Source organism: Chionomys nivalis, chromosome 11 (assembly GCF_950005125.1).
Source record: "Chionomys nivalis chromosome 11, mChiNiv1.1, whole genome shotgun sequence".
NCBI classification, from domain to species: domain Eukaryota; kingdom Metazoa; phylum Chordata; class Mammalia; order Rodentia; family Cricetidae; genus Chionomys; species Chionomys nivalis.
The window spans coordinates 2135484-2160053 of record NC_080096.1 but is presented as its reverse complement, the minus strand read 5'-3'; the positions used below and the strand labels follow the sequence as shown (position 1 = coordinate 2160053).

General features: G+C 54.7%; 1 protein-coding gene across 5 annotated transcripts in view; it reads left to right on the top strand.

Annotated features, from left to right (window-relative positions):
* The first annotated feature begins 3885 nt into the window (after positions 1-3885).
* Megf6 (multiple EGF like domains 6) overlaps positions 3886-24570 on the top strand; it is a 99848-nt gene continuing 79163 nt past the window's right edge. For all 5 annotated transcript variants that reach the window (XR_009058011.1, XM_057785202.1, XM_057785203.1 and 2 more), the window contains exons 1-3: positions 3886-4219; positions 10268-10402; positions 16441-16550. Coding sequence is in view for 4 of the 5 variants with exons in the window: in XM_057785202.1 (XP_057641185.1) it covers positions 4101-4219; positions 10268-10402; positions 16441-16550 (364 nt within the window). In the remaining variant the exon portion in view is untranslated. The remainder of the gene's footprint in view (positions 4220-10267; positions 10403-16440; positions 16551-24570) is intronic.

Genomic DNA, 24570 nt, shown 5'->3' with positions numbered 1-24570 from the left:
AGTTCCATCACATTGTCCTCTGATCCCAACACACACTCTGTGACACAAGCACTGCCCAATAAATGAATAAGTCTAATAAAAAAAATAAGAAAAAGAATACCGATATTACTTGCAGGGAAAACCAAGTTACAAACTTCAAGGACCTACATATGCAGCTGTGTGAGCCTTCGCCCAGAGCTATCACAAACATCTCCATGGCCAGCCCTTGCTGGTACAACAATCCAGGATGGAGTCACTGGAAATACTCAGGAGCAGGTGCTGTTTGTGCCGAGCTAGGAGAATGTGATGTCGGTGGTAGCCAGCGGACCGGCTAGCTGGCCATATTCCCTTAACAGCAGACACTGGGATGAACTCCACATGAAAGAAATACACACAGCAGACTCAACACAGAACACACAGCCGTCTTTCTGAGCCAAGTGCGTGTTTATTTTTATACACAGGTTTACATAAGGATATTATCACGCACATACTTAATGAACTCGGAGCATGCTCCTTCCCCTCGCTCCTCTGCTCATTTCTGAGGGATGAAGAGACCTACTGAGTGCATAACTCACGGAACTAGTCTGCTTTGTTAACCATGTTATGACTCACTCCAGCCCACGATACAGTTTGAAATAATTATGCCATGAAAAAGCAGCCAGGTAGTTAAGTTTTGGAGAATATTTGTTATGTTTAATTCAGTAGCTGTAAAAGAAAACTTGCTTGTTGTGAGTTATAAAAGTGTATGTAACACACGTGCACCCTGATTTCTGCGCTCTGTGCGCTGGCACCCAGTTACCGAGCTTCGGGCAAGGGGGCTGGAGGTTAAAATACACAAACACACACAGAGAGACAGCGACACTCTTGAATTCCCCAAGAATGCCTCCTTTATTGTGTTCAGGGGCAGATTATATAGAGATAGCCATGCCCCAGCCAAACCCACCAGAAACCACTCTCCTGCCATCAGGAACTCCTGAAGGTCTCGTGCTCAGAGCAGCTGTAGGCACTCAGATCAGGGGATTACAAGAAATTCAGGATCTGGGGTCTCACTGCTCCCAACATACTCTGATTTCTAGTGTTGTGGGGTTTGTTTGTTTTGTTTTTGTTTTTTGAGATAAGGTCTCATGTAGCCGGATGGTATGGAACTTGCTGTGTAGCTGAGGATGACCTTGAACTTCTGCCTGGCTCTACCTCCCCAGTGCAAGTGTGCACCACCACACCTAGTTTGTGTAGTGCTGGGGACTGGACCCAGAAAATCATGCAGGATAGGCAAGCACTGTACCAGCTGAGTCATAGCCCTAGGTTCTGATTACTTTTAAAATGACAAACTCTTAGTGTCCTGATTACTCAGCTATTGTATTGGGAATTAGACACTCTTTAGGCAATCAGATGCTCACAGGAGCCAGAACGGACAAGAAAAGGGTCTTTGGGCTGGGGTGAGACTCCAGACAACACCAGTCTATGTGATGGGCTTTGCTTGGAGGTGAGCTCCACACTACAGGGTCCACCTGCCTACATCTGACCAGGAACAAGGACTCTGGGAATAGTGGACGGACCCCACTCTGCCTATGTGTATGACAGCTGGGCAAGGACACACCTGCCGCGGAAGGGGGTGCACAGGTGTCTTACCCTAACCACAAGGACTCCAACAGGAAGCGCCCCACTTCCTGTCTGCCTGACCACCTGACACCTGCCAGGACTCTTCACACAGCAGAGAGTTGGTGCACGGACAAAGCTAGAATAACCTAAGGTCAATAAAACTTTGATTCAGGAAAATTGTTTGGTGGGGGGGCTAGAAATTCATGCACTAGGCCATGTCCTTTTTTTTTTTTTTAATTATGTATACAATATTCTGTTTGTGTGTATGCCTGCTGGCCAGAAGAGGGCACCAGACCCCTTTATAGATGGTCATGAGCCACCATGTGGTTGCTGGGAATTGAACTCAGGACCTTTGGAAGAGCAGGCAATGCTCTTAACCTCTGAGCCATCTCTCCAGCCCCTAGGCCATGTACTTTTGTAAAATCAGCAAAAATCATTTCCTTTGGTATTTGTTTCTTCAATAAGGTCCCCTCATTGGTTTCAGGAGACTAAACACCCAGACCAAGCCCCACTGAGAGATTCTCTTTCTCACCCAGGACCACCGTCTTCCCTCTGATGACCAGAGATGATTGTGGGGTGGAGTCTTCTTTGGTTTACCCACCCCAGACCCTGGTCCTGGGGCGTGGTTTAGCAGAGGAGGCAGTGAGCCTTTTCAGGGTCCCGGTCCATGTGTGCACACTCTACTGACCGCGTTTGCATTCATGAGAAAGTCAGCTCCAGGAGAGAAAGGGGTGCTTAGAAGGAACCAGCAGATGGGCCCACTGCAGTTTCCGACTTGGGGAGACACCCTGTACTTCCCCGCAGTGGAGGCCCCGAAATGAGGTGGGGTAATCGATGATTTCTTGGGTGCAGACACTTGGGAGGCCAATACTTTAGAGTCACCCAGCGCTTGAGTCAGCCTGTACTACTGAGATCCAGGGAGGGGTGCATGATGAGCTCAGGCAGAAGAGGGAGATCTGGTCCAGAACAGAGAAGGGCAAAGTAGGGTCCTGTCCTGTTTGGGGAATCAGGTAGCAAGTTCCAGGAACCCCCTCACCTGCTTCCCCCCTCCCTCCCTAAGGCCAGGCTCCTGTGGTAGTGCTCAGATCTGCAGGCTGTATGTAGTATTGTAAGCAGAGGCTCTGCTCCCTTCCCTGTCCCCATGGCTCTCCACTTAGGCCAGCTGTAGGTCTGAGCAGGCAGTACCCACACACATGAATGTGAGTGCTGCCTTCTGAAATGCCAGTGAGCCGCTTCTGCTCCTCCACTTCCAGGTCCTTTGACCAGAGGTTCCCTCAAGCACTTGCCATTAGGGAGAGGACGTTGGAACACCTACCTCACTCCCCAGGGAATGGTGGAGGAGGGAGGTCTTCAAAGGAGGGCAGGCTAGGCCTACCAATCATGTAAAGGCAGGTGCACCTCTCCATGAGGCGAGCAGGGGCGGATGCTCACACAACTGTTTGCAACCAGTGAGGTCCCCTACTGTGCCCTTTGAGATGATCCCAGCTCAACTTTCAAAAGGTGTCGGGGAAGTCCTGGCCCCAGAGATATCATGTCTAGCGCTAGACAGTCTGGCCCTAGCCCTCGAGAAAGTCACATCAAACCAAAACCAGAATTAAAGGACAGCAGAGAGCCCGGAGCAGGGAGTGGCCTCGCCTTCTAGACCTCTATGCAGGTGCTTAGTGGTACCTACACGTCCACTCCACCCCATGCCACCGACCCAAAGCACTCAGCACAAAACTAGGAATACAAATGCCCAGACGGTGGTGTTACCTATGTCAGTACCCAAAGGAGGTGCCCAGAGGCACACAAAGGCTGCCCCCGCCCCCCAATTCCTCCCTACTTCTGGAGCAACAGAGGCGGGCACAGAATGAGGGGCCAAGGGACCGTGAATGCAGCGTTGGTGGAGAGGAGAAGTCACGGACGCGCTTACCGGGGTCCCAGGTCACGGTTAAATCTGTTTGCGAGGTGTGCGACACTCAGTTCGGACACCTGGACGGGACCAGACCTGGGACTCTCTGCCGGAGGTGGGCAGAGAACGCCCAGAGGATGCTCAAATGGAGAGAGAAAAGCGAGCTTAGCCTTACGGGCTGGATCAGGAGCCGCGGAGCGGAGGGGCTGGAGTGGGGCTGGAAGTGGGCTTTCTCAATTGGGACAGTGTGGGCGGGGCCGAAGGCGGAACGGGCGTGGCCTGGGCTGGGGGTGGGGCCGAAAAGGGGCGGGAGCCGGGGCGGGGAGGGGGCTGGGGTCCGGGCGGGGGGCGTGCGGCGGGGCGGGTCTGACGTCTGGGGCATCCCGCTCCGAGTTCGCTCTCCAGCACTCCTGGCAAGTGTCTGCGAGCGGAGCGCGAAGTTCTCGGCGCTCGTGGCAGCTACACCATCCGCACCTGCGGCGACCACGCGCCCCCGCACCTGGTGCGGCTCGGTTGCGGCGTCCCGCTGTCCGCCAGGGTATGGCGCGCGTGAAGACCGGGTCTCGCGGCCGCAAGGGCCGCCTGTGAGCCGGCGAGCAGAGGACCGAGTGGGAGCGCGATCGCGCGCACGATGCCTGTCCGGGCGGAGGCGAGAGCGGCTTGGCGCGCGGTGGCCCTGGCTATGCTGCTGCTCCCCGCCGTGCTTGCAGCCATTCCGCCGCGCCCCCTGCGCCCGCTGCAGCCGAGCATGTGAGTAGCGCGAGTCTCGAGGCTCGCGGTAGCGACGCTGACCCGAACAGAGCTTGGGGCTTTGTCCCTGGGGCCCCAGAACAATGGGTTCTTTGCCTTAACCAAGGAGGGGACGGTCTAGACGTGGGGTCCAGGGTTGGATATGGGGCCCTCGAGGCTGCCACAGGACCCCTAGTCTCCCGGCTCCCGCCTCTGCCGTGAGGGTCCTGCAGACTTAGGCGGATGATGAAGTTTGGAGAGGTGAGGAATCCAAGCCCCTGCGGTGCAGAGTCCAGCTGGGGAACCGGCTTGGAGGCGGCAGAGAGGAAGCCGCCTGGTCCCACTTCCTCCCCAAGCTGGTCTCCTGGGGTCTGGGGGCCTGCGCAGGGGCGGGGGTGCCCAGAGGAGGCTGCCAGAACTGGTTTGTGTGTTAAACACGTGCGCTCTGGGGCCTCGGGAGAAGGAATTTAGTTCTAGAATGAGCAGGAAGAGAGGGTCAGGGAGCCAGCGGCGACGGATTTAATTTTGAAAGATGATTCCCCAACAGGCTGGTTAGCGGTCTCTCTTAAACTGCAAAGCGATCCCTCTGTTGGCCTCAAAGGAAAATCGGTGCGAACTGAGCCCAAGTGGATGAGGTACAGGGATGAGAGGCATACGGCCCCCACCTGGCCCTTCCAGGGTGCAAGATGGGGCCTTGTAAACTTGGCAGAGCTGCTGGGGCTGCATGGGGAGTGGAAAAGTCCCTAAAAAGGCCTGAGTTGGGGCTTCCTCTCTGCCAATTAGAGCACCCATTCAGCCACAGAAGGGACTTGCTGCTCCTGGCCAGGACTGGCACTGGGAGGATCCACCTCGTACTTGACCTTGGGGACAGAGGCATGGCTGACTCCCCCGGGGAATGGGAGAACAAGTTTCTCACTGGGGCAGGTGCCCTCAGGACCCCCCCACCCTAGGTCTTGCCTTTGATCCTTGTGACCATTACAAAGGAGAGCTGGTCTGAGTTGGGGACATCTTACCGGAGAATGGGAGCAGTATGGATCCCTGACTTCTGTTTATGTCTCTTAGCTGTGAGTTTGCCCAGAAGAAGCTTCAACCCCAGGACAATTATATCGCAATTAGCTTGATGGGCTAGGGTTGCCAGCCTGCCTGCCCCTTTTCATGATTGAGAGGGGCAGCAGACACAGGCTTCCTGAAGTTCTGGGTGGATGGATGCAATCTGGCACATGTGGAAACAGTTGGTCGCCCTGAATGGGTTCTCCACCCAGCTCTGTCCACTCCTGATGATCTCCCTGGGAGTGGAGCCAAGGCCTTGCTGCCGGTGTCCTGCTCACCTGGGCCCAGGAAGTCTTCAGCTGTTGAGAAAGTCGTTGGAGCTAGTTGTGAATGGGTAGCCTGCCCCTTCCTGCTTGATGCGTTTTCCAGAGTCTGCCTTCCCTTCTTCCTGCAGTGGGGGCTGCACCTCTGAGGCATGTGCCCCCACTTCCTGACCCTTATGTCCCAATGGACCTCTGTTCTTAAGACTGTCCATTTTGGGTGGGTCTGAGTTCCAGGTTGGCCAAAAATCCTGGCTGTCTTCCTCAGAACTGCATCTCTTGGGCGTCGGCACATGGGTCCTAGCTGGCGGGGCCAGTGAGGGAGAGATAGCCTTCTGGACTTTGGAGAAGGAGTGCTGGATTTGCTGAGCAGACAGCAGGTGGAAGGAAGCCCGTGAGGACCCGCTTCTAGGGGTGACTTTGCAGGTCTACTCTTAACTCCCGGCCACTCAGAGCAGCAGGATAGAGGGGCTGGGAAGGCAGCCAGGGCCCTAGAAAACACTTCTTCCTGGTTGACCCTCTCCACCCTGCTTGTCTCCCCCCCCCAGGCGTTCTGATGAGCTGGCAGGGCCTGGTACGGCTGCCACACCTCTTTGGCCAGTGTTCATGAACTGATAGCTGCAGAGTTTTCATGGTGCTTTGTCCCCCTGCCCATTGCCCCCTACACCTGGTGTGCAAGCCATGGCCTCGGTGGATCCCAGGTGCTCTCGTGAATCTGCGGAAAATGTGGGTGACTCTGGCTGCTGTTGCCTGGGGGTGCTCAGATTCAGTGGGTAGAGCCCAGCTACCTGCTTGGTTTTTGCCTCGAGTGACTTTTCAGTTTCGTGGAAGCTTGGCTTGGCTGTATCATCCGGAGATGGGAATGACTGCCGAGCAGTGCAAGGCTGGCGTGGATGGCTGCGTAAGGTATTCCTGCAGCCCCGGTGAGGATAGAGAGGCTGCCTGGGTGCTGTAGCTCTGAGTCCCGGGTGAGACCATTCCACAGTGTCCATACACAGCTTCAAAGCACAGGCTTCTCCCAGGCAGAAGTCCCTTGGGCAGCTATGCTAAGAAACCCACCAGGGCTTTGGAATCAGCTAATGACTGACGATGACCCCTCCTACCCCAGGCAGGTCCCTCCGAGCTCAAGTTCCGTCTTGCAAGCTCTTTGGGCCTCCTGGCCCTGAGGGCTTAAACAGCCACGTTCTCTGTGGATCTGTTGTGTAGCCCCTAATGCCCCTCTTCAGGGTGTGGGGAAGCCGACAAGGTGAATGGCCAGATGTCCCAGAAGACAGGAGGTGCCGTGCCGTGGTGGGGGGGCAGAGCAGGGGAAGGAATGCATGTCTGCTGAACCTCCTGTGACCATCTTGTGCCTGGTGGGAGGCCTCTGAGGGACTTCATCTGCCTTCTCACAGTGTTGCTAGGCCCCAGACAGCCACTGGGCTCCTATCCCTAAAGCCTCTCACTTGCCGGTGTGCCAGCTGTACCCAGGCCAGGGGAAGTATGCTCAGAGGTGAGCCATGAGGCCAGATGAGGAAGGCAGAGACAAATCATCCTCCTGAAACAGGGTCAGGCTGGTTATAGAGACGGTGTGCCTCCCACTTCCACACCTAGGTAAAAGGTGCCATTGCCCTGAGCACCCCTGGCCTCTAGCTCCTTCAGAGACTTCTCGGAGTAACATTCCATGCTTCAGCAGATGGCTCTGCAGCTGGGCTGAAGTCCCCTTCCTCTGCTGGCCCCTGGTCTACCTTGTGGTTTGGGCTTTGCCTTTCCTGCCTCAGTGAGAAGCCACATGCAAATACAAGAAATAGAAAGACACCTTCCGCTCAGTGTTTGCTGGGTTCTTCTGGGGCCTGAGCTGAGGCTGTCTTTTTATCTCTTCCTTCCCTTCCTCTAGTATCCCCCATCCTCCACCATGTACCTTTGCCTGCACTTCCTAGGAGAGGCACTGAGCCCTGCTTGTGCCTCCCCGTGTCCCTGTTAATGTCAGTTAACCACCTTGCTGGGTCCCTGTAAGAACTTAGAAGCCCCTGGACTGGTCTCTTGTCCATGTGGCTTCCTGCAGACCATCCTCACATGGTGGGGGACGGTGGCATTCTCTACCTGTCACGGATGTCCTAATGCCCGCTCTGCTGCTCTCTCGGGCCTTCGAGAGGCACAGAGCACAGGGGCAGGGGTCAGAGGGTGGACAGAGTGAGCATGCAGTCAGGGAATGTGACTGTGTGACCACACTGGAGCAGCTACCACCTGACAGGAAGGGTTCTAAGTGGTTAGGGAAACACACCCAGTGTCCCCTCTCCTAGGCCCCACCTCCTGTTGTTCCTCCAATCAGCTGCACTTACCACTGGCCAGAGGGCAGGCGTGTGTATGTGTATGTGTGTGTATGTATGTGTATGTGTGTGGCATATGGTCAGGGGTTCCATAGAGGGCACTATCCTGTGGGCATACCGCAAAGTGGAGGCCACAAGGACCAAAAGGTCAGGACCCAGGCCACGGAATGCTGAGGGCTTTCCCTGTGTGGGAACTGCTGCCCTTGGGCAAACCCTTGCCCTGGTCTCTCCCTGTGTCCCAGCTTGGGATCCTCGGCCTACAAAGGCTCTCGGAAGTCTGGGTTCCCCATTCCTTAGCTAGCCATCCGAGCAGCACAGAATCTCAGCAGAGCTCAGGAAGAGGAGGGGTCTTTGGTCCAGGTACCGTGTCTGGTTGGCAGGTGACTTTAAGACAGTTCAGGGGAAATCACTGTCACCTCTTGTCAGGTGATGAAAGCGGCCAGCAAGCTCCATGGGCTGATGCCTTGAAGGTGCCTGGTGTCAGCACGGGGGAGGAGGAGGGTGGTTGTGGTTGTGGTCGTTGTTGTCATCATTGTCGTGGTGGTGGTTGTGGTCGTCTGTCTCCCTGGGGATTGTCTCTAGGAGGTGGCAAAAACCTTTCCCATCTGACCCTTCTGCTTCGTCCTGTCTGGGATTCTACCTGGCCACAGAGAATGTGTTCACAGTTAATAGTGCACATGTGGGGTCCACAGCATACTCCAGGTCCCACTGCTTTGGCCTGGCACCTGAGAGTCCTTGCCCTGAGTCACCCCAGACTTGAGATGGCTAGCTCCTGCCCTAGATGGGACATTTGGGAGACTGGGGAAGGTGTCATGGGACTGGGAGGTCTCAGGACATGTGACAGTCCTGCACCTAGGATTGCTGATGGCTGCGGTGCTGACTCTGCCTTGCCTGTGTCGTGACTGATGGAAAGCTAGGGTTTAGATGGTCTGGTGTCATGCTGGCCAGGTGCAGAACCCCTGATACCGTGGCTGGGTAGTGCAGACGCTGCTCTAGGCTGGGAGCCCCTGATGCCCTGGCTGGGAGCCCCTGATGCCCTGGCTGGGAGCCCCTGATGCCCTGGCTGGGAGACCCTGATGCCCTGGCTGGGAGCCCCTGATGCCCTGGCTGGGAGACCCTGATGCCATGGCTGGGAGACCCTGATGTCATGACTGGGAGACCCTGATGCTATGGCTGGGCAGGTGCAGTCCCTACTCCAGGCTGGGAGCCCCTGATGTTTGTTTTCTGTGGACATCTTGACTGCAGGTGGTCCGTACACTTCCCGGAGGGGGTGGCTTCCCATGTAGCAGAGCCAGGGAAAAAACAAAAATAAAGGCTTTTTGGTCAGAACATCCGTCTGGGGGTGGCTGGTCTAGGGCCAGAGCTGCTGGTTGGCGTGGTCCGGGTCTCTTAAGTGCTGGACTTTGGACAGCACCCAGCAGTCACTGAGAATGTAGAAGTCACTTGGGGAGGGGTGCCTCATTGGGCATGGGGTGGAGGCAGAGGTCAGGCAAAGCTAAGGAAGCATCTATATCCCCTAGCAGGGACCTCTGCTAGGGTGGGAGGAATACCCTGCTCACTGTGTATACTGAGGATTTCAGGCTCTGAGCAAGTTGGAAAATGACTGTGGCCCGTGTGAGTGTCCTGGTAACCCTTGGTGCTCGGGATTGAGCTCAGAGCCTGGCCATGTGAGGTACTCACCTGTTTGCCAGGCTTGGTCCAATGTAGTGGGTCTTGTCTTCTGTCCCACGACTTGCTTTTGTATTCCTTGGTCCCTCGGAGGGTACAGGCTTGAGTGAGCCTGAGCTTTGCTTCCATTGCTTGGTGAGCGTCTCCAGATTATCCCTCTAGTTGATTTTCTCTCAGAGGGCTGGAGCCTTTTCTCCCTTTGGTGGGCCTGGAGAGCTGTCTTAGGTCACCCACCTTGGGCACTCTGTGCTCCCCTAGGCTGGCTTCTGGGACAAGTGAAGAGCAGAGACATAAGAAGAATCACTGCCCTGGGTATGGCTGGATAGTGGCCAGAGTTTTTGGTTTTCTCTTTCCTAATTCCTCCTTGAGCCCATCCCTACTCTTGGGTCTTGTCCACATACCCCTGTGTATTCTGAGAATACAGGGGAGGCACTGAGGTAGCAGGGGTGAAGGGGGTGTGGAAAGAGCATTATTCTGGGGACCTGGACTTGGGGACCAGCCTGAGCCTCGACCAGGGCTGTTCAAAAGGAATGGATGACCCTGCCTACCTTGAAGATTCTTAGGTACTAGGGCAGTGCCTCATACAATACAGGATCCTGGCAGAAGATGCTGTGGCCATCAGTCCCTCTCAGTGCCCTTGTCCTGGAGTCCAGAGTAGATGCCAGGTGGGCTTGTGCTGTGGCCCAGTCATAGCTGAATGCTTACTATAGCTCTGGAGGCGTGACTGGTGCCAGCCAGCTGTTGGTAGTGGAGAAGTTGAATGTCATTGTCCTTCTTTCCAGGCCCCACGTGTGTGCCGAGCAGAAGCTGACCCTGGTGGGCCACCGCCAGCCCTGTGTGCAAGCCTTCAGTCGCATCGTGCCTGTGTGGAGAGCAGGCTGTGGGCAGCAGGCATGGTGCATTGGCCAGGAGCGCAGGTACGTGGTGGGCGTCCTGGTCTAACGGGGGAACAGTTCTCGGCTAGAACTGCAGCAATGACCTCTAGGGTCAGACAGCTAGGACTGGAGCCCCACCTTGGTTCCATCTCTCATCGAGGATATGGTCTCTTATTCCCAGACTCTAGAAGGCCTGCTTGGGCAGGCCCTGGCCACTTATGAGGGTAGGGAGGAGCCCTGGTGGTGGTGGGACCTTGCAGGGGAGGTGTGCTGATTGGCCAGAAGGTAGAAGCCCTGCTCAGCCAGCTGAGGTCCCAGCTGGAGATGTTTGCCACCTGACCTCTGGGCCCAGTTCCCAAGCCTGTGAAAAACTTATTGCTCAATGTTTTATTTAAAAACCAAATCTTAAGGAGTGCCTTTGCATAGCTCTCCTCCGCAGGGCCGAGGGGAAGCTGGGCAGTGGGGGAGAGCCGTGGAAACATTGGGTGGTTAAGGGCGTGGCAGAGTTGGCTGCAACCCTAGCCAGGTGGAGGTGTGTGTCTGAGGAGTCCTGAGCTGGGCAGGGTGCTCAGCAGGGGGAAGCCTTTAGTGTTGCCTGCTTCTGCTCTCGTGGAAGCCAGGGTTCATGGGGTACCTGGGCCTGCTGTGCTTGGTCCAGGAGCTCCAGAGGCCACTCAGAATTCAGTATTTGTTTGTCGTCCATTAGGGCTGGTGTAGAAAAGAGATGGAAAAAGTACAGCCGAGAAACCTTGTTTCTTAGGGACTGTGGTTGGTCTCCTCACCCGGTGATGCCTGAGGTGGTGGGTGCTGCAGGGTGAGGTGCTGGCCTAGACGAGGCGGGGCATGCGGCTCAAGTCTGCGAAGCATAGCAGAGCCCCTCCCCATGGAGTGATGTGCAGCAGGTCAGGAGACTTAAGAACTCAGAGGCAGAAGGGGAGGTCTTGACCTGGTCTCAGAGGTTGACATCTGTGCCTTTTCCTTCCAGCCCTCACATGGCCATGGGTGCACATGGGTGCACATGCTTATACATGCTTATGAAGCAGGGCTTGGTCCACTAAGCTTGTTTCCCTGTCATAGCACGTGAAAGACACTCTATTTGGAAGCCACTGGAGCCCTGAGGCTGGAGACTCTGTGGCAGTCTAGGTCTATAGGTTGGCAGGGTTTCCTATGTGGCTGATGGCCTCCAGCATCCTGGCATGATGTCCTCTGATATCTGGGAGGGCCACACTTCCCTGGCTGTGCACGTGTGTTGGGGAGACAGGACATTGGTGGGTAGGTGTGGGGGAACGGTGTATATGGCATAGTGTTGGGTCAGGGTTTTCTGGATATCTCAAGAGGGCTTGTATCTAGGTTCTGGGATCCCCCATCATACTGCCCAGCTCAAGGCATCTGGTACCCTTCACCTACTCTCTGGCCTGTAACATAGACATTCAATCCCGAGGTTGGGGTGGGGGTCCCATGTGGCGTTTTGGGTTCTAGGTGGGGACGAGGGCTCCGTGGATGAGCAGCTGTTTACTATAGTTGAGGCCATTCTCTGTGTTGGACGTAGGCCTGTTTCCCTCACCCATCCTGCTCTGAGGTATACCTGAGTTGTGTGCCTCAGTGCCTACAGAGAATGAAGGGGGTCCCACTAGCTCATGGGGATCAGAACTCAGTAGTACCCATACCACCCAGGCCCACCTCAGCGCTCAGTATACAGTAAACACAGGCATGCTTGAGTCCTGAAGTCTTTCTTGCTATCTCTCCCCAGCCCTGGGAGATTCCCCCATCCTCATCTGGACAGCTGATCTTCCAGGAGCTGCCCTGCTGTGGTGGCCCCAGCTCATACCTCTTAAGAACCCAGCCCTGGGACTATCCACCCCCTTCTCCAGTGTGCCTGGCCCTGTGGGATGCTGCTTCTTTCCCACTAACTGTGACTGGGTCCTCGTCTCTACCCGGAACCCTCAGGCCTGTCCTTCTTCCTGGCTCATGAGCAGAGCCCACACTGGATTGTAGTCTGAGGTTGGTCTCGGTGGAACAGGTGTTTAATATGAAAATGAGGTCAGAATGGGATGTGGGGATAGCACACAGTGGTCTCTGGGACTGGGCTCGGCTAGTGGGCCCTATTGTCAGCCTTGCAGCCGGCTAAGCCTGTAACTCAGTCACGTGCCGAGGCCCCCTGTGCAGTCAACAGTGGGCTTAGTGATGTCTAAGCCCTGATGGACTTCACACTGTAACGTCGGGCTTTGACCACGGTGTGGCCATGCTGATATGGAAGCTTCTCTGTTCTGTCTTCCTCTTTCTGATGTTATATGTGTGTATGGTTCATGCATGTGAGTGTGCAAGATACGTATGAGTGGGTGTGACCGTGTGTGTGCACATGGAGGTCAGAGATGTCACCATCTATCCCGCTCTTCCTTACTGTCTTGAGGTGGGTTCTCTTATCGAGCTGGAAAGGCACCGTTTTGGCCGGGCTGGCTGACCAGCAAGCTCCTACTGTTGGGGATACATGTATATGTAGCCATGCCCAGCTGTCTACATGGATGTTGGGGGTTCAAACTTATGTTTTCTTACTTCCCTAAGCCATTAGTTTTTTTGGGATGGTGGTTGCAGGGGGGAACTCTTCTCTTGAGCTCCTGTGTGGCCAGCCAGGCAGAGCATCCCAGTTTGGACTCCGGGTCCTAGCCTTCATCTGTGTGCGTGACTAGGCCGAGAACTTGTTCTGGTCTCAGTTTTCCCTTCTGGATTGGCCTGGGTGAGGCTATAGTGATTGCTTAGGCCGTGTCCCACGTGTGGCTGTCACCTGGTGGCTCCTGGCACCATCTTTTGTCTTAAAGTCATGGGCGTTTGGTGGTGATGTGTCACCTCATCGATGACAGGTGAGGCTGTCGTGACACCTGAGAGGATCTCACTGTGAGACCAGACAGACAGCCAGGTCGCCAGGTTAGGTACTCTCCAGACTACATGAAGAGGTCCTTTGAGGGGTGAGGGAGGAGTCCTTTAGAAAAAGAAAGGAAGGGGGCTAGAGAGATGGCTCAGTGGTTAAGAGCATTGTCTGCTCTTCCAAAGGTCCTGAGTTCAATTCCCGGCAACCACATGGTGGCTCACAACCATCTGTAATGAGGTCTGATGCCCTCTACTGGCCGGCAGACATACACACAGACAGAATATTGTATGCATAATAAATAAATATTTAAAAAAAAAGAAAGAAAAAGGAAGGGGTAAGGAATGGAAGGTGGCAGGTATTCAAATCATGGGGTCACAGGCCCTCTTGGAAAGCCCAGCTTGAGTACTATGGCGTCTATTCTGACCTGGTCCCAGAAGCCTCTATTCTGACCTGGTCCCAGAAGCCTCCATCCAACAGCCTCCATTCTGACCTTGTCCCAGAAGCCTCCATTCTGACCTTGTCCCAGAAGCCTCCATTCTGACCTGTTCCCAGAAGCCTTCATTCTGACCTTGTCCCAGAAGCCTCTATTCTGACCTTGTCCCAGAAGCCTCTATTCTGACCTTGTTCCAGCAGCCTCCATTCTGACCTTGTCCCAGCAGCCTCCATTCTGACCTGTTCCCAGCAGCCTCCATTCTGACCTGGTCCCCAGCAGCCTCCATTCTGACCTGTTCCCAGAAGCCCCCAGCCCTACAGGAGCTGATGTTTGTTATCTGAAGGTGAGCTGAGTTTGGTTCTCATGGCTGCCTGGCCTCTCCAGGAATCTTTTCCTTCAGGGGGCCTTGTAGAAGAGTGTCCAGGGGGAGCTGCACATAGCCCAGCCCTGTCTGCAGCCCAGGCAAGGGGATAAATATTTACGATGGCCAGACTCTAGTGCTCTGTCGCTGCCAAATATTGTTCACGCTGTGGTCGGTTTCATGTCCTGCCAAGGTGGTATTTTGTAAAGTGCTCCGAGACTTTCTGTGTGTCGAGCCTGTGTAGGAACACACACTTCCGGGAAGTGGCCTCAGCCTTGTTTATTGGGCAGAGCCCAGGGCCACATGGCTTCCTGTGTACTGGACCAGAAAACACAGCCTGGTTTGTTGCCTAGAGATACAGCCTGGGCCACCTGACCATTCCCAGGGCCTTAAGTGCCCTTGACCTTGTGACCATGGGCCTCGCTTCTGGGTAGGAGGGTAACCCTACCGCCTTGAGGGCAGTTGGTACTGCAGGCTGGAGACCAGTCGGGAGGCTGGAGTCAACCATCTCCTCTTTACTTGTCTTTCCTCCCCCGTCTCTGTCTCTGGTTTCTCTTTGTCTTGTTCCTGGTCTGCGGCTACAGAGACTTTACAGTCAGAAGGGTCAGGGGCACTGACCAAGCTGTGCATTTTGTGCTCATTTCTTAGCACTGCTATGACAAATGCTGGCAGGTCAGGTGGCTTAAAAATGGCTTTGGAGGAGTCCAGGGAGATGGCACAGTTGGATAGAAACTTGAGTTCAGATCTCCAGAATCCATCTAAAAAAATGCTAGGCATAGCATCGCACACCTGTGATCCCAGTGCTGAGGGGACCCAGACAGGTGGATCCCTGGGGCTTGCTGGGCAGCCAGGCTAGGCAGTTGGTGAGTACCACATTCAGTGAGAGCCTGCTTCAAAGAAATAAGGTAGAAAAAAATAAGATTGAGGAAGACACTCAATGTTGTCCTTGCTTCCACATATATAAGACACATGCTTGTGTACCCACACACGAGACATAAAAATGCAAAAGACAAACCATTTTTTGAAGCTGGAATTCCTATATAGTGGTGAAGTCCTGAGGGAGCAGCTGTCCCAGCCCCCAGTCTGGTGCCACTGGCTGCCCTGTTGTGTCTGTCTTGGGGTGTCACCAACTGCCCCATCTCTACACGCTTTCCTTCCTGTATTCTCAATACGGCACTATTCAGTGTGTCCCCGTGTTAACTGATGTCATACGGTACTATTCAGTGTGTCCCCGTGTTAACTGATGTCAGTACGGTACTATTCAGTGTGTCCCCGTGTTAACTGATGTCAGTACGGTACTATTCAGTGTGTCCCCGTGTTAACTGATGTCATACGGTACTATTCAGTGTGTCCCCATATTAACTGATGTTAGTATGGTACTATTCAATGTGTCCCCGTATTAACTGATGTCAGTGGGCACTATTCAGTGTGTCCCCGTATTAACTGATGTCAGTGGGCACTATTCAGTGTGTCCCCGTATTAACTGATGTCAGTACGGCACTATTCAGTGTGTCCCCGTGTTAACTGATGTCATACGGCACTATTCAGTGTGTCCCCATATTAACTGATGTCATACGGCACTATTCAGTGTGTCCCCATATTAACTGATGTCATACGGCACTATTCAGTGTGTCCCCATGTTAACTGATGTCAGTGGGCACTATTCAGTGTGTCCCCGTATTAACTGATGTCATACGGTACTATTCAGTGTGTCCCCGTGTTAACTGATGTCATACGGCACTATTCAGTGTGTCCCCATGTTAACTGATGTCAGTGGGCACTATTCAGTGTGTCCCCGTATTAACTGATGTCATACGGTACTATTCAGTGTGTCCCCATGTTAACTGATGTCATACAGTACTATTCAGTGTGTCCCCATGTTAACTGATGTCATACGGTACTATTCAGTGTGTCCCCGTATTAACTGATGTCAGTGGGCACTATTCAGTGTGTCCTCGTATTAACTGATGTCAGCACGGCACTATTCAGTGTGTCCCCGTGTTAACTGGTGGCAGCTTACACAGACTTTGTTCCCTAGTCAGTTGCCATTATAGGCAGGCATAGATTTGGGGGAGTCAGTGTTCAAACTCAGTATCAGAAGTGACAAAGGTATCAGACTGGACAGAGCTAACAGCCGGGAGAAGCAGCCATGTGCCTTACTGGTCACTTGAGTGAGGGAGGAGTCTGTGTGGCAGGCAAGGGTGGGGACAAGATTCCTCCCTGAATAGGATGGAACCACCCTGTGAAGAAGGCAGAGACTTTGAGGGGAGGAAGGAGCCAGGCTCTGGTGTCTGGGGCATCAGCTCCCAGGGCACTTCCGCCTGCTCAACCCCCATTGGCAAGGACCTATCTTTGGGATGTTCTGAGAGCCCAAGTGCTGGCCCTGTAATGATCAACACATCCTTTCTCTTCTGTTCCAGGACTGTCTACTATATGAGCTATAGGCAGGTGTATGCCACGGAGGCCCGCACTGTGTTTAGGTGCTGTCCTGGGTGGAGCCAGAAGCCTGGCCAGGAGGGGTGCCTCTCAGGTGAGTGCTCATCTCTCTCAGCTGGTACTGGGCAGACTGAACAGAGGCATGTCTAATAGGGAGCATCTGCCTGGCCTTGACTCTCTGGGTACTGACCCATACATAGCTTTTGTCCTCTTGGTCCCTGCCCTCAGTCACATTAGAGATCCCAGGGACTCCAGCACCACAGTTCTGCCTGCCAAAGACTGTTCGAGCAGAATTCAAATGGAAGGGGCAGTGGATTCGCAGAATAGTCTGTAGAATTGTGGGAGGTAGAGCTGGCCTGGTTCTGGCATCAGAGGGAGGAAGGCAAGCCTGAGCATCTGGCCATGCCAGGGACAAAGGAATAGGCTCCTGACCATGGACCATGGCTATTGTGGCTGAGGAGAGGCCTTGGTCTGCAGGTATGGGACAGGTGACTGGCAGGTGGGTGTGGGGACCAGTGACTGGCAGGTATTATACAGGTGACTGGCAGGTGTTTTGGGGACAGGTGGCTGGCAGGTGGGTGTTGGGGACAGGTGGCTGGCAAGTATTGTGGAGACAGGTGACTGGCTGCTGAATGTGGGGACAGGTGACTGGCAGGTGTCATGGGGGCAGGTGACTAGCAGGGGTCATGGGGACAGGTAGCTGGCAGGTGTCGTGGGAACAGGTGGCCAGCAGGCATCATTAGGACAGGTGGCTGGCAGGTGTCATGGGAACAGGTGGCTGGCAGGTGTCGTGGGGACAGGCCAGCAGGCAAGAGTGGTATTCCTCTCGAACAATCATCCTGAAAGTCACTGGGGTGTCTGGGAGCCACACTCCTCACATCAAAGGTTAAGCATGGTGGACTTCGCCATTGGAGACTTAGCTGCTTGTCCTGAGGTGAACTCTAGTGAGAAGTAGGGAAGAGAGAAGGGACGGTTGGTGATTTTTTTTTCAGGAGGGAAGTGAGTCACTCTCCGGAAAGGAGCAGAGGGAAAAGGACAGGAGGCCAGCTTGGAGGTGACAAGATTGGGAAGCTGTCCAGCACTCCTCAGGTTGGGGTGTTCTGGCCCAACACCAGTATCTCCCTTCCTTCTGTGGCTCTCTGGTGGTGTCTTGATGTGTCCCCTTCTTCCTGTGGCTTATATTTGGGGCACAGATATCAAAGTCTGGGACCCCTGGGTCTCTGATGTGAGGCGGGGGCTCCCTGGGTCTGCCAGGGGGGCACTAATAATGGGATGGGAGAATAGGGAAGCATCGGGTGTGTGTGGCTGCATGGGAGGGAAAGGGGGCTTGAAGGCTTCCAGGGACAGGTGGATGGATAGGGATGCTGTGGGCAGGATGGTGGGGTCGGGGAGGGGAGCAGGGCCGCCTGTGTTCCTGTGTCCCCTCTGAGTCTTGAGCCGGTGTCTGGTGAATATCCCAGGGCGAGAGTGGGCAGAGGCAGGCCAAGCCAGGCTTGACCCAGCTGTACAGGCAAGACACGGGTGCTGGCTTTTGTGGGCAGGGTGGGCCTGTAACAGGGCTGTGGGTATAGCCATGACGACTCGGCTTGTCTGTATGAGCCGGATGTCAGGTTGTCGTCCGCATGCAGAACTGTAAAGTGTAGGCAGACCTTTTCTGTGTCCTGGCAGTCGCTCCAAATAACCACACAGAGACTTGTTATTTGTTATAAACGCTCAGGCTTATCGCTAGCTAACTCTTACATTTTAAATTTTCCCATACTTCTTATCTATCCTCTGGCATGTGGCGGTACTTTCTTTCAACATAGCACGTTCATCTTGTTTCTGTCTGCATCTGCTTGAGACTCCTTAGACCCTGCCCGTCTTCTTCCCAGCGTTCTCTATGCCCCCCAAATCATGCCTAGCTATTAACCAATCATCTTTTTATTAACACTGAGAGCAACGCATTTTCAGTCTACGGAAGGATTATCCCTTAGCGACAGAGAGCTCAGGTGGCTTGTAACTCCCAGTCTGTGGCAGAAGAGGATACGGGAGCAGGGCCACCCAGCTCTGGTGAGGCTGCTAGTGGTGGCGGGGGGGGGGGGGGGCCTCTGGTTGTCACATGACCTGGGAGCCACCGCAGGATCTCCACCCAGAGCCAGGGCTTCCTTAGTTGTTTGTTTTGAGGCTTGTTTTCAATGGAGGGCCCCTAGTTACGTGTCTGGCCTTGTTTATTTAATGGCCGCGGCCGAGCCTGTGATCCAGCATCTCTGTCTCCGGATGTTCTTCGCCTTTCTTGTTTATCACAGTCTGGTTCCCATCCTTGAGGGGCCGGTGCAGGTGTGAACCTGGGCCTGTCTCCTCCCTAGAGGCTGGAGATCCAGCACATTCCGTGATGGCCACATACTCCTTCGTTTGTCCACCAGTTTCTCAGGCTGTGCCCGGTAGCTACTCATGGCTGGTGTTGGGCCGGGGGCTGGCAGGGACAGCACCTGCCTTGGGAGCCGTTGGTCTGGTGAGGAGACTATGTTGTGGTTAGCGTGGGACGGGGTGTGGAGTTGAGGCTAGGCAGGTGGGGGACATCCTGGGGTGGCTATTGGCAGGGCAGGGTTTGGTTATGGTGTCTGCCCTGCATCATCAAGTTGGTGTTACCCCTCTCACTTCTGTCTTTCTGGAGCTGGCATCATGCCGGGAGCCACAGCCTCATGGTCAGCATGGCGGCCTCTCTGAGATTCTGTTAGTGAGACACTGGGCTAGGCAGGGCCTGACCCAGGCAGGAATGTGGGACAAGTGGCTTCTAGTGGGCTGGACACCTACCCTATGTGAACCAGGCAATGGAGGCAAGGAACTCTGGGCTTAGTTCCATCCCTGCTCCTGTGACCTGCGGTGTGTCAGTCCCCAAGACCTTGGCAGGAATGACAATGCCCGTCTCAGAGCTATGGGTGTAACAAGTGATGTCCTGTCTCTACTACTGGATGTAATACACAGTCGGAGCTCAGGCGGGGTCCACTTGTCCAGGTATTATTAAAGGAGGCCCCAATACCTGTTGGCAGCGGGGGCAATAGCATACAGGGTCACTTTGCTGAGGGTTCAGGTGGATCTGTGTCAGCTGTGACCTCCAGGGATGGAGTCGCCTGGCTCTGCAGTTCTCCGTCCTGTGGGCTAGAGACCCTGGGAAGCCTCACACCAGCTCGGCTGTGTGCTTCCCACTGTCGTGAGTGAGACCAGGACAGGAGCAGGCGGATAGGGCTTCTGCCCTAGAGCAGAAGTCTCAGGTCCTCCTCAGTGCCTGGAACCCTTAGATGTCCTGGTTCCCCATGGTCCCCTTAGATGTCCTGGCTTCTCCACGGTCAGGTGTGAACATAAGCAGCTTCCCACAGTTCCCTCCCAGGCCGTGTGCCCACAGGGACAGTGAGAACTAGGTGGACTCAGGAGTCCTCATGCAGCGGAGAGAGATGCTCCTTTATTTCCAGCCTCCCCGTTCCTCCGTCACCTCTAGCGTCCCCCACAGAAGGGCAGTGCCCTGGCTGCTAAGTCCAGCCCTTCCCCAGCCATTGTGAAGCTTCCTTGCTTCGTGTGACCTGGAAACCGTAGGAGGACAGTGTCAGCCTCAGGGTGCTCGGCGGACTGCGCCGTGTTTGTGTGGGGCTGATGGAGGGATGGAGGCCAGAGAATGGCAGGAAGCTGCTAATCGGGCTGTGATTTCTCCCAGGTCCATTTATGGGATGGTGGCTGGGAGGTGACCAGAAAGAAAAAGTGCTGGGTGGGGTGTCAGGGATAATTGTCAGGGCTTCCCGAGAGCCCTGATGGCCCCATGACGTGGATGTGGCTGACCCTGCCCCTTCTGCTAGTCTTCCTTCTGCTTCCCATTCCTCTGAATTACACTCTTTTTTTTTAAATAACATAATTATTTATTGATTCTTTGGGAATTTCACATTATGCACCCCAATCCCATTTACCTTCATATCTGCCCCTCACCCCTACATTGCCTCCTGAAAGGAACTCCCCCCAAACTAATTAACAAAACAACAAACAAACGAAAACCACTTCGTTCCTCCATCTTTGCAGCACCTCTCCATCCATCCTCGTGGCCTTGGGAGCTGTGGTGTGTCACCAGTACACCCTTTTGTCCTGTCAGCCCCACCCACAAAATGTTCATGGTCTGGTTCAAGGTCTCTGGCTCGCCATCCTCACTGAACCCTCACCGGCCCTGAGTCACGCGGGTCCTGAGTCATGCAGGACCTTCTCACGCTCTAGCAGTTCCCAGATGGGGTAGCGGTTATGGTAGGACAACCGAAGGCCCAGGGTATGGGCCTGGGCGGTCGCTGAGCTGGTTGGTCTAGTGGTCCCAGGCAGGGCCCGGCCCTCCATGGCAGTTCAGGTGGGGATATCACCATGGCCCCAGTGACAGCGTAGGTCATCCAGATCAGAATGTCTCTGGCTGCAACAAGGCCCTCAGACACCAACATGCTCTCAAAAGGTTGACCACACCCTGGACATCCACAGAGCCCTCGGTAGTAACAGGAGCCATGGGACATCAACTCAGACACTGGCTGTGGTAGGGCCACTCAGTAGCAGCCCAGGCCTGGACGTCACACAACACCTTGTGGCAGCACAGGCCACTCAGATCTGTATGGCCCCAGCTGCAGCGTGACCCTCAGCGCCCTACCTGCGACAGCTCGGACCCTGGGTGTGATAAGGGCCACACTGAATTCCACTCTCATTCCAGTTAGGTGGTTCATTTTTCTTGGACCCTCCTAATGTCTAAGCCGGAGCTGCTCAGGGACTATGTTGGGAATCTTTCTTCTTTCACTGAAGGAGAGGAGCACATATATGTACACAGCCAACAGTCCTAGCAGCCGATCTCCAACCCTCTGCACCCCGTCCCGGAGATGGACCTGCAGGGGTGAAGCACTGGCCTGTGATGAGGGAGCTCAGCTCGGGGGAGTGTGGACCCAGTGTGGGCTGTGGGGAGACAAATGTCAGGGGCTGCCTCAGCTCCCTGGAGTATGAAGGACACTGTAAAAGAAGTCCTCAAGGGAGTCCAATCTCTGTCTCTCCCTGTCTCTCTCCCTGTCTCTCCCTCTCTCTCTCCCTATCTCTCTCCCTGTATGTCTCTCCCTCTCCCTCCCTCTTTCTCTCCTCCCTCTCCCCCTTCCTCTCTCTCCCTGAGGTCCACAGGTTTCATTTCTGCAGGATATGTATTATGGTTGTGTCCCAAGACAGACTAGGATAGTGTATTCCAAACGGAGGACAAGGGTCATCTTCAGAAAGAGACACACCATCTCAAGGCAGCACAGTGCCTCAATACATGTGCTAGTAAGTACCAGCGTGGGGGTGCTGCTCCACAGTTGCCATGGAAACAGAGGAAGTATGGGGTGGGGCACATGGCCTGCTGGGAGGGTGGGCAGTTCTGAGTGAGAAGTGAGGTGGCTGAGCAGTAAGAAGGCAGGGCAGGAAGGAGCTGGAGGGTGGGGAAAGCCCTTTCCAGGTCTGTGGTAGCCTGTGTGTGAAGGTGACCGTGTGTGTTCCTGGGTAGGAGTAGCAGGGCCCAGGGTAGGAGGTGCGGTACCAGGAATAGAATTAGCAAAATGAATGGGAAGGGTGAGGTCAGGGTGGTGGAGGTAAGGAGACTCCTGTGGCTGTGGCAATGATGGCAGCTGGGCATCTTGTGTGACTAACTCTTCTAGAGTTGATATCTTAGCTTCATTTTCAAATAAAAAAATCAACCTAGGGATTGAAGGGTCGGTGTTGGTTCATTTTTTATCAATGTGATACTAGCCAGAGTCATGGAGGAGGGGGGAGAAGCACTGTGGTGGGTGTTTTCTTGATTTGTGATTGAGTGGGAGGGTCCAGCCCACTGTGGGCAGTGCTACCACCCCTGGGCAGGTAGTCCTGGGTTGTTTAAGAAAGCAGATTGAAGCCTGGTGGTGGTGGCGGCGCACACCTTTAATCCCAGCACTTGGGAGGCAGAGGTAGGCGGATCTCTGAGTCTGAGTTCAGCCTGGTCTACACAGAGAAACCCTGTCTCAGGAAGAAAGAAAAGAAGGAAAAGCATGCAGATAGAGCAAGCCATGGGGAACAGTCCAGCAAACATGGTTCCTCCATTGCTTCTGCTTCAGCTCCTGCCTTGAGTCCCTCCCCTGACTTCCCTTTGGGGTCTAGACACCCAGCCCGTGTGAGCCAGGCTGTAAACTGAAAGAATCCATTCCCTCATGTTGTTTCTGGTCACGTATTCCATCACAGCAACAGAAACCTAAGTAAGACAGGGTTTATTCAGCTCTCAATTCCAGGCTACAGTTCATCACTGCAGAGAAGTCAAGGTACAAGTCTGAAGCCGTGAGATACCTCCATCATGAAGAGCAGAGGGGTGTGTATGGGGAGACGGCCACCGTGAAGAGGGTGTGTGTGCGGGGAGACGGCCACCGTGAAGAGCAGAGGGTGTGTGTGCAGGGAGACGGCCACCGTGAAGAGCAGAGGGTGCATGTGCAGGGGTGATGTACAAGCGTGCTTCTCAAGGGGGAGACGTACACTCATGCTTCTCAGGGAGATGTACATGCATGCTTCTCAGTGCTCAGCTCTGTTTTGTTCATGAGGTGAAACGATGCTGCCCACATTCTGGATCTTTCCACCTCAACCCAGTCGAGAGAGTCTCTCATAGGCGTGCCTGCAGGCCAACACCGTCCAGAGCTTCCTCAGTGAGGCTCTCTTCCTGGTGACTCCGGCTTGTGCCAGTTTGTCATGACTAGCCGTCACAGCTGGCAGCCATGATCTGGTCCAGGGCTTGTGCCAACCATGCTACCCCTCCCAGCTGCTGGCAACCTAGATGTCCCTGGTGTCCGTGGCACGCGGGCTCATCACTCTGCCTCTGCCTCTGTCTATGTGTGACCTCCTAGTTCCTACTCCATGTCAGGACACTCCAGTGTGTATAGGAGCCACCCCAGTCCATGTCTTCTTTCCATCTTGATGTTGACCCCATTTTCAAGCAAGGCCACACTGTAAGGTCCCTGATGGGTATGAGTCAGGTGTCACATGGTGTTAACCATGGGGCAGAACAGAGAAAGCACAAGTCAGGGGTGGGGAGCCTGGACTGCCATGGGGACTGGGACAGGGACTGGCAAGAACCCTCTATCCAGCCCTGAGAGGTTCTGGGATGTGGTCAGAGTAGCCAGGTGGGGAGAGAAGCCGCTGGGCAGATGGCAAGGGAACCCAGACCCACTCTGCCTCCCAGAAGCTGTCTGCCCAGGACCTCCCTATCCCTGCGTGCACTTTGTATGTCTAGGAGAAGAGACTCAGGCTCTTGGCTCTGCTCAGGTGACTGCAGTCTGGAGGATATGTGATGTGACCACTCATCCTGACCTTCGCTGGCCACTCCTGCCTCCTTGGTGCTAGGGAGGGTGGCATTGCCAGGCCGTCCAGGAAGAGGTCAGGCATTTTCTTAGGAAAATCCCTAGGCAGGTGGAGGGACTTGTCGCTATGGCAACCAGGAGGCATATGCCTCTGATCCTATTCACCACCTGCGGTCCTAGCAGCCTGGACACTTACAGCTGGACATCAGGGGATAAGGTTTGGGCTTGGACATCCAGCTGTTGGTGCATCAGGCAGGTGGCTCCTGCAGGTCTGCTTTTCCTGGGACATCCGGGTCTCTGGCTGGCTTGTCAGGGATGTGTTAGAAGAGCTACAGGAAGGCCACTTGGACCCCAGCTCCCTCTGCTTCCTGCCTCAGCATCTGCTTTTCCTTTTCTGTTTCCGTTCTGGCTGCTCGTCAGCCCCGTGCTCCAGTGTGGGAACTGGACGCTCCAGGTCCCAGGTCCTGGGCTTCTTTCCCTCCGCATGCTCCACAGAGCCCACGGGCTCCTGGTGCGCTACTGTGACCTTCTCTTGTTATTTCCTTTAAGAACCCCAGGTCACCCAATCACAGAGTCTGCCTTTAGGCTTCCATGGCACTATTTCCAGGCATGTCTACCTAGATGCCATCCACCCAGCTGAACCAGCCATACTCCGCCTTGTATGGCTTCCTGCTCACAGAGATGCCCTGCCCACTGCTGCCCATGTAACCATGTGCTTGCTTGTATGATATAAGCTCTCATGCATACATGTGTTCTGTCACCATCCCTGTCTTAGTCAGTGTTCCAATG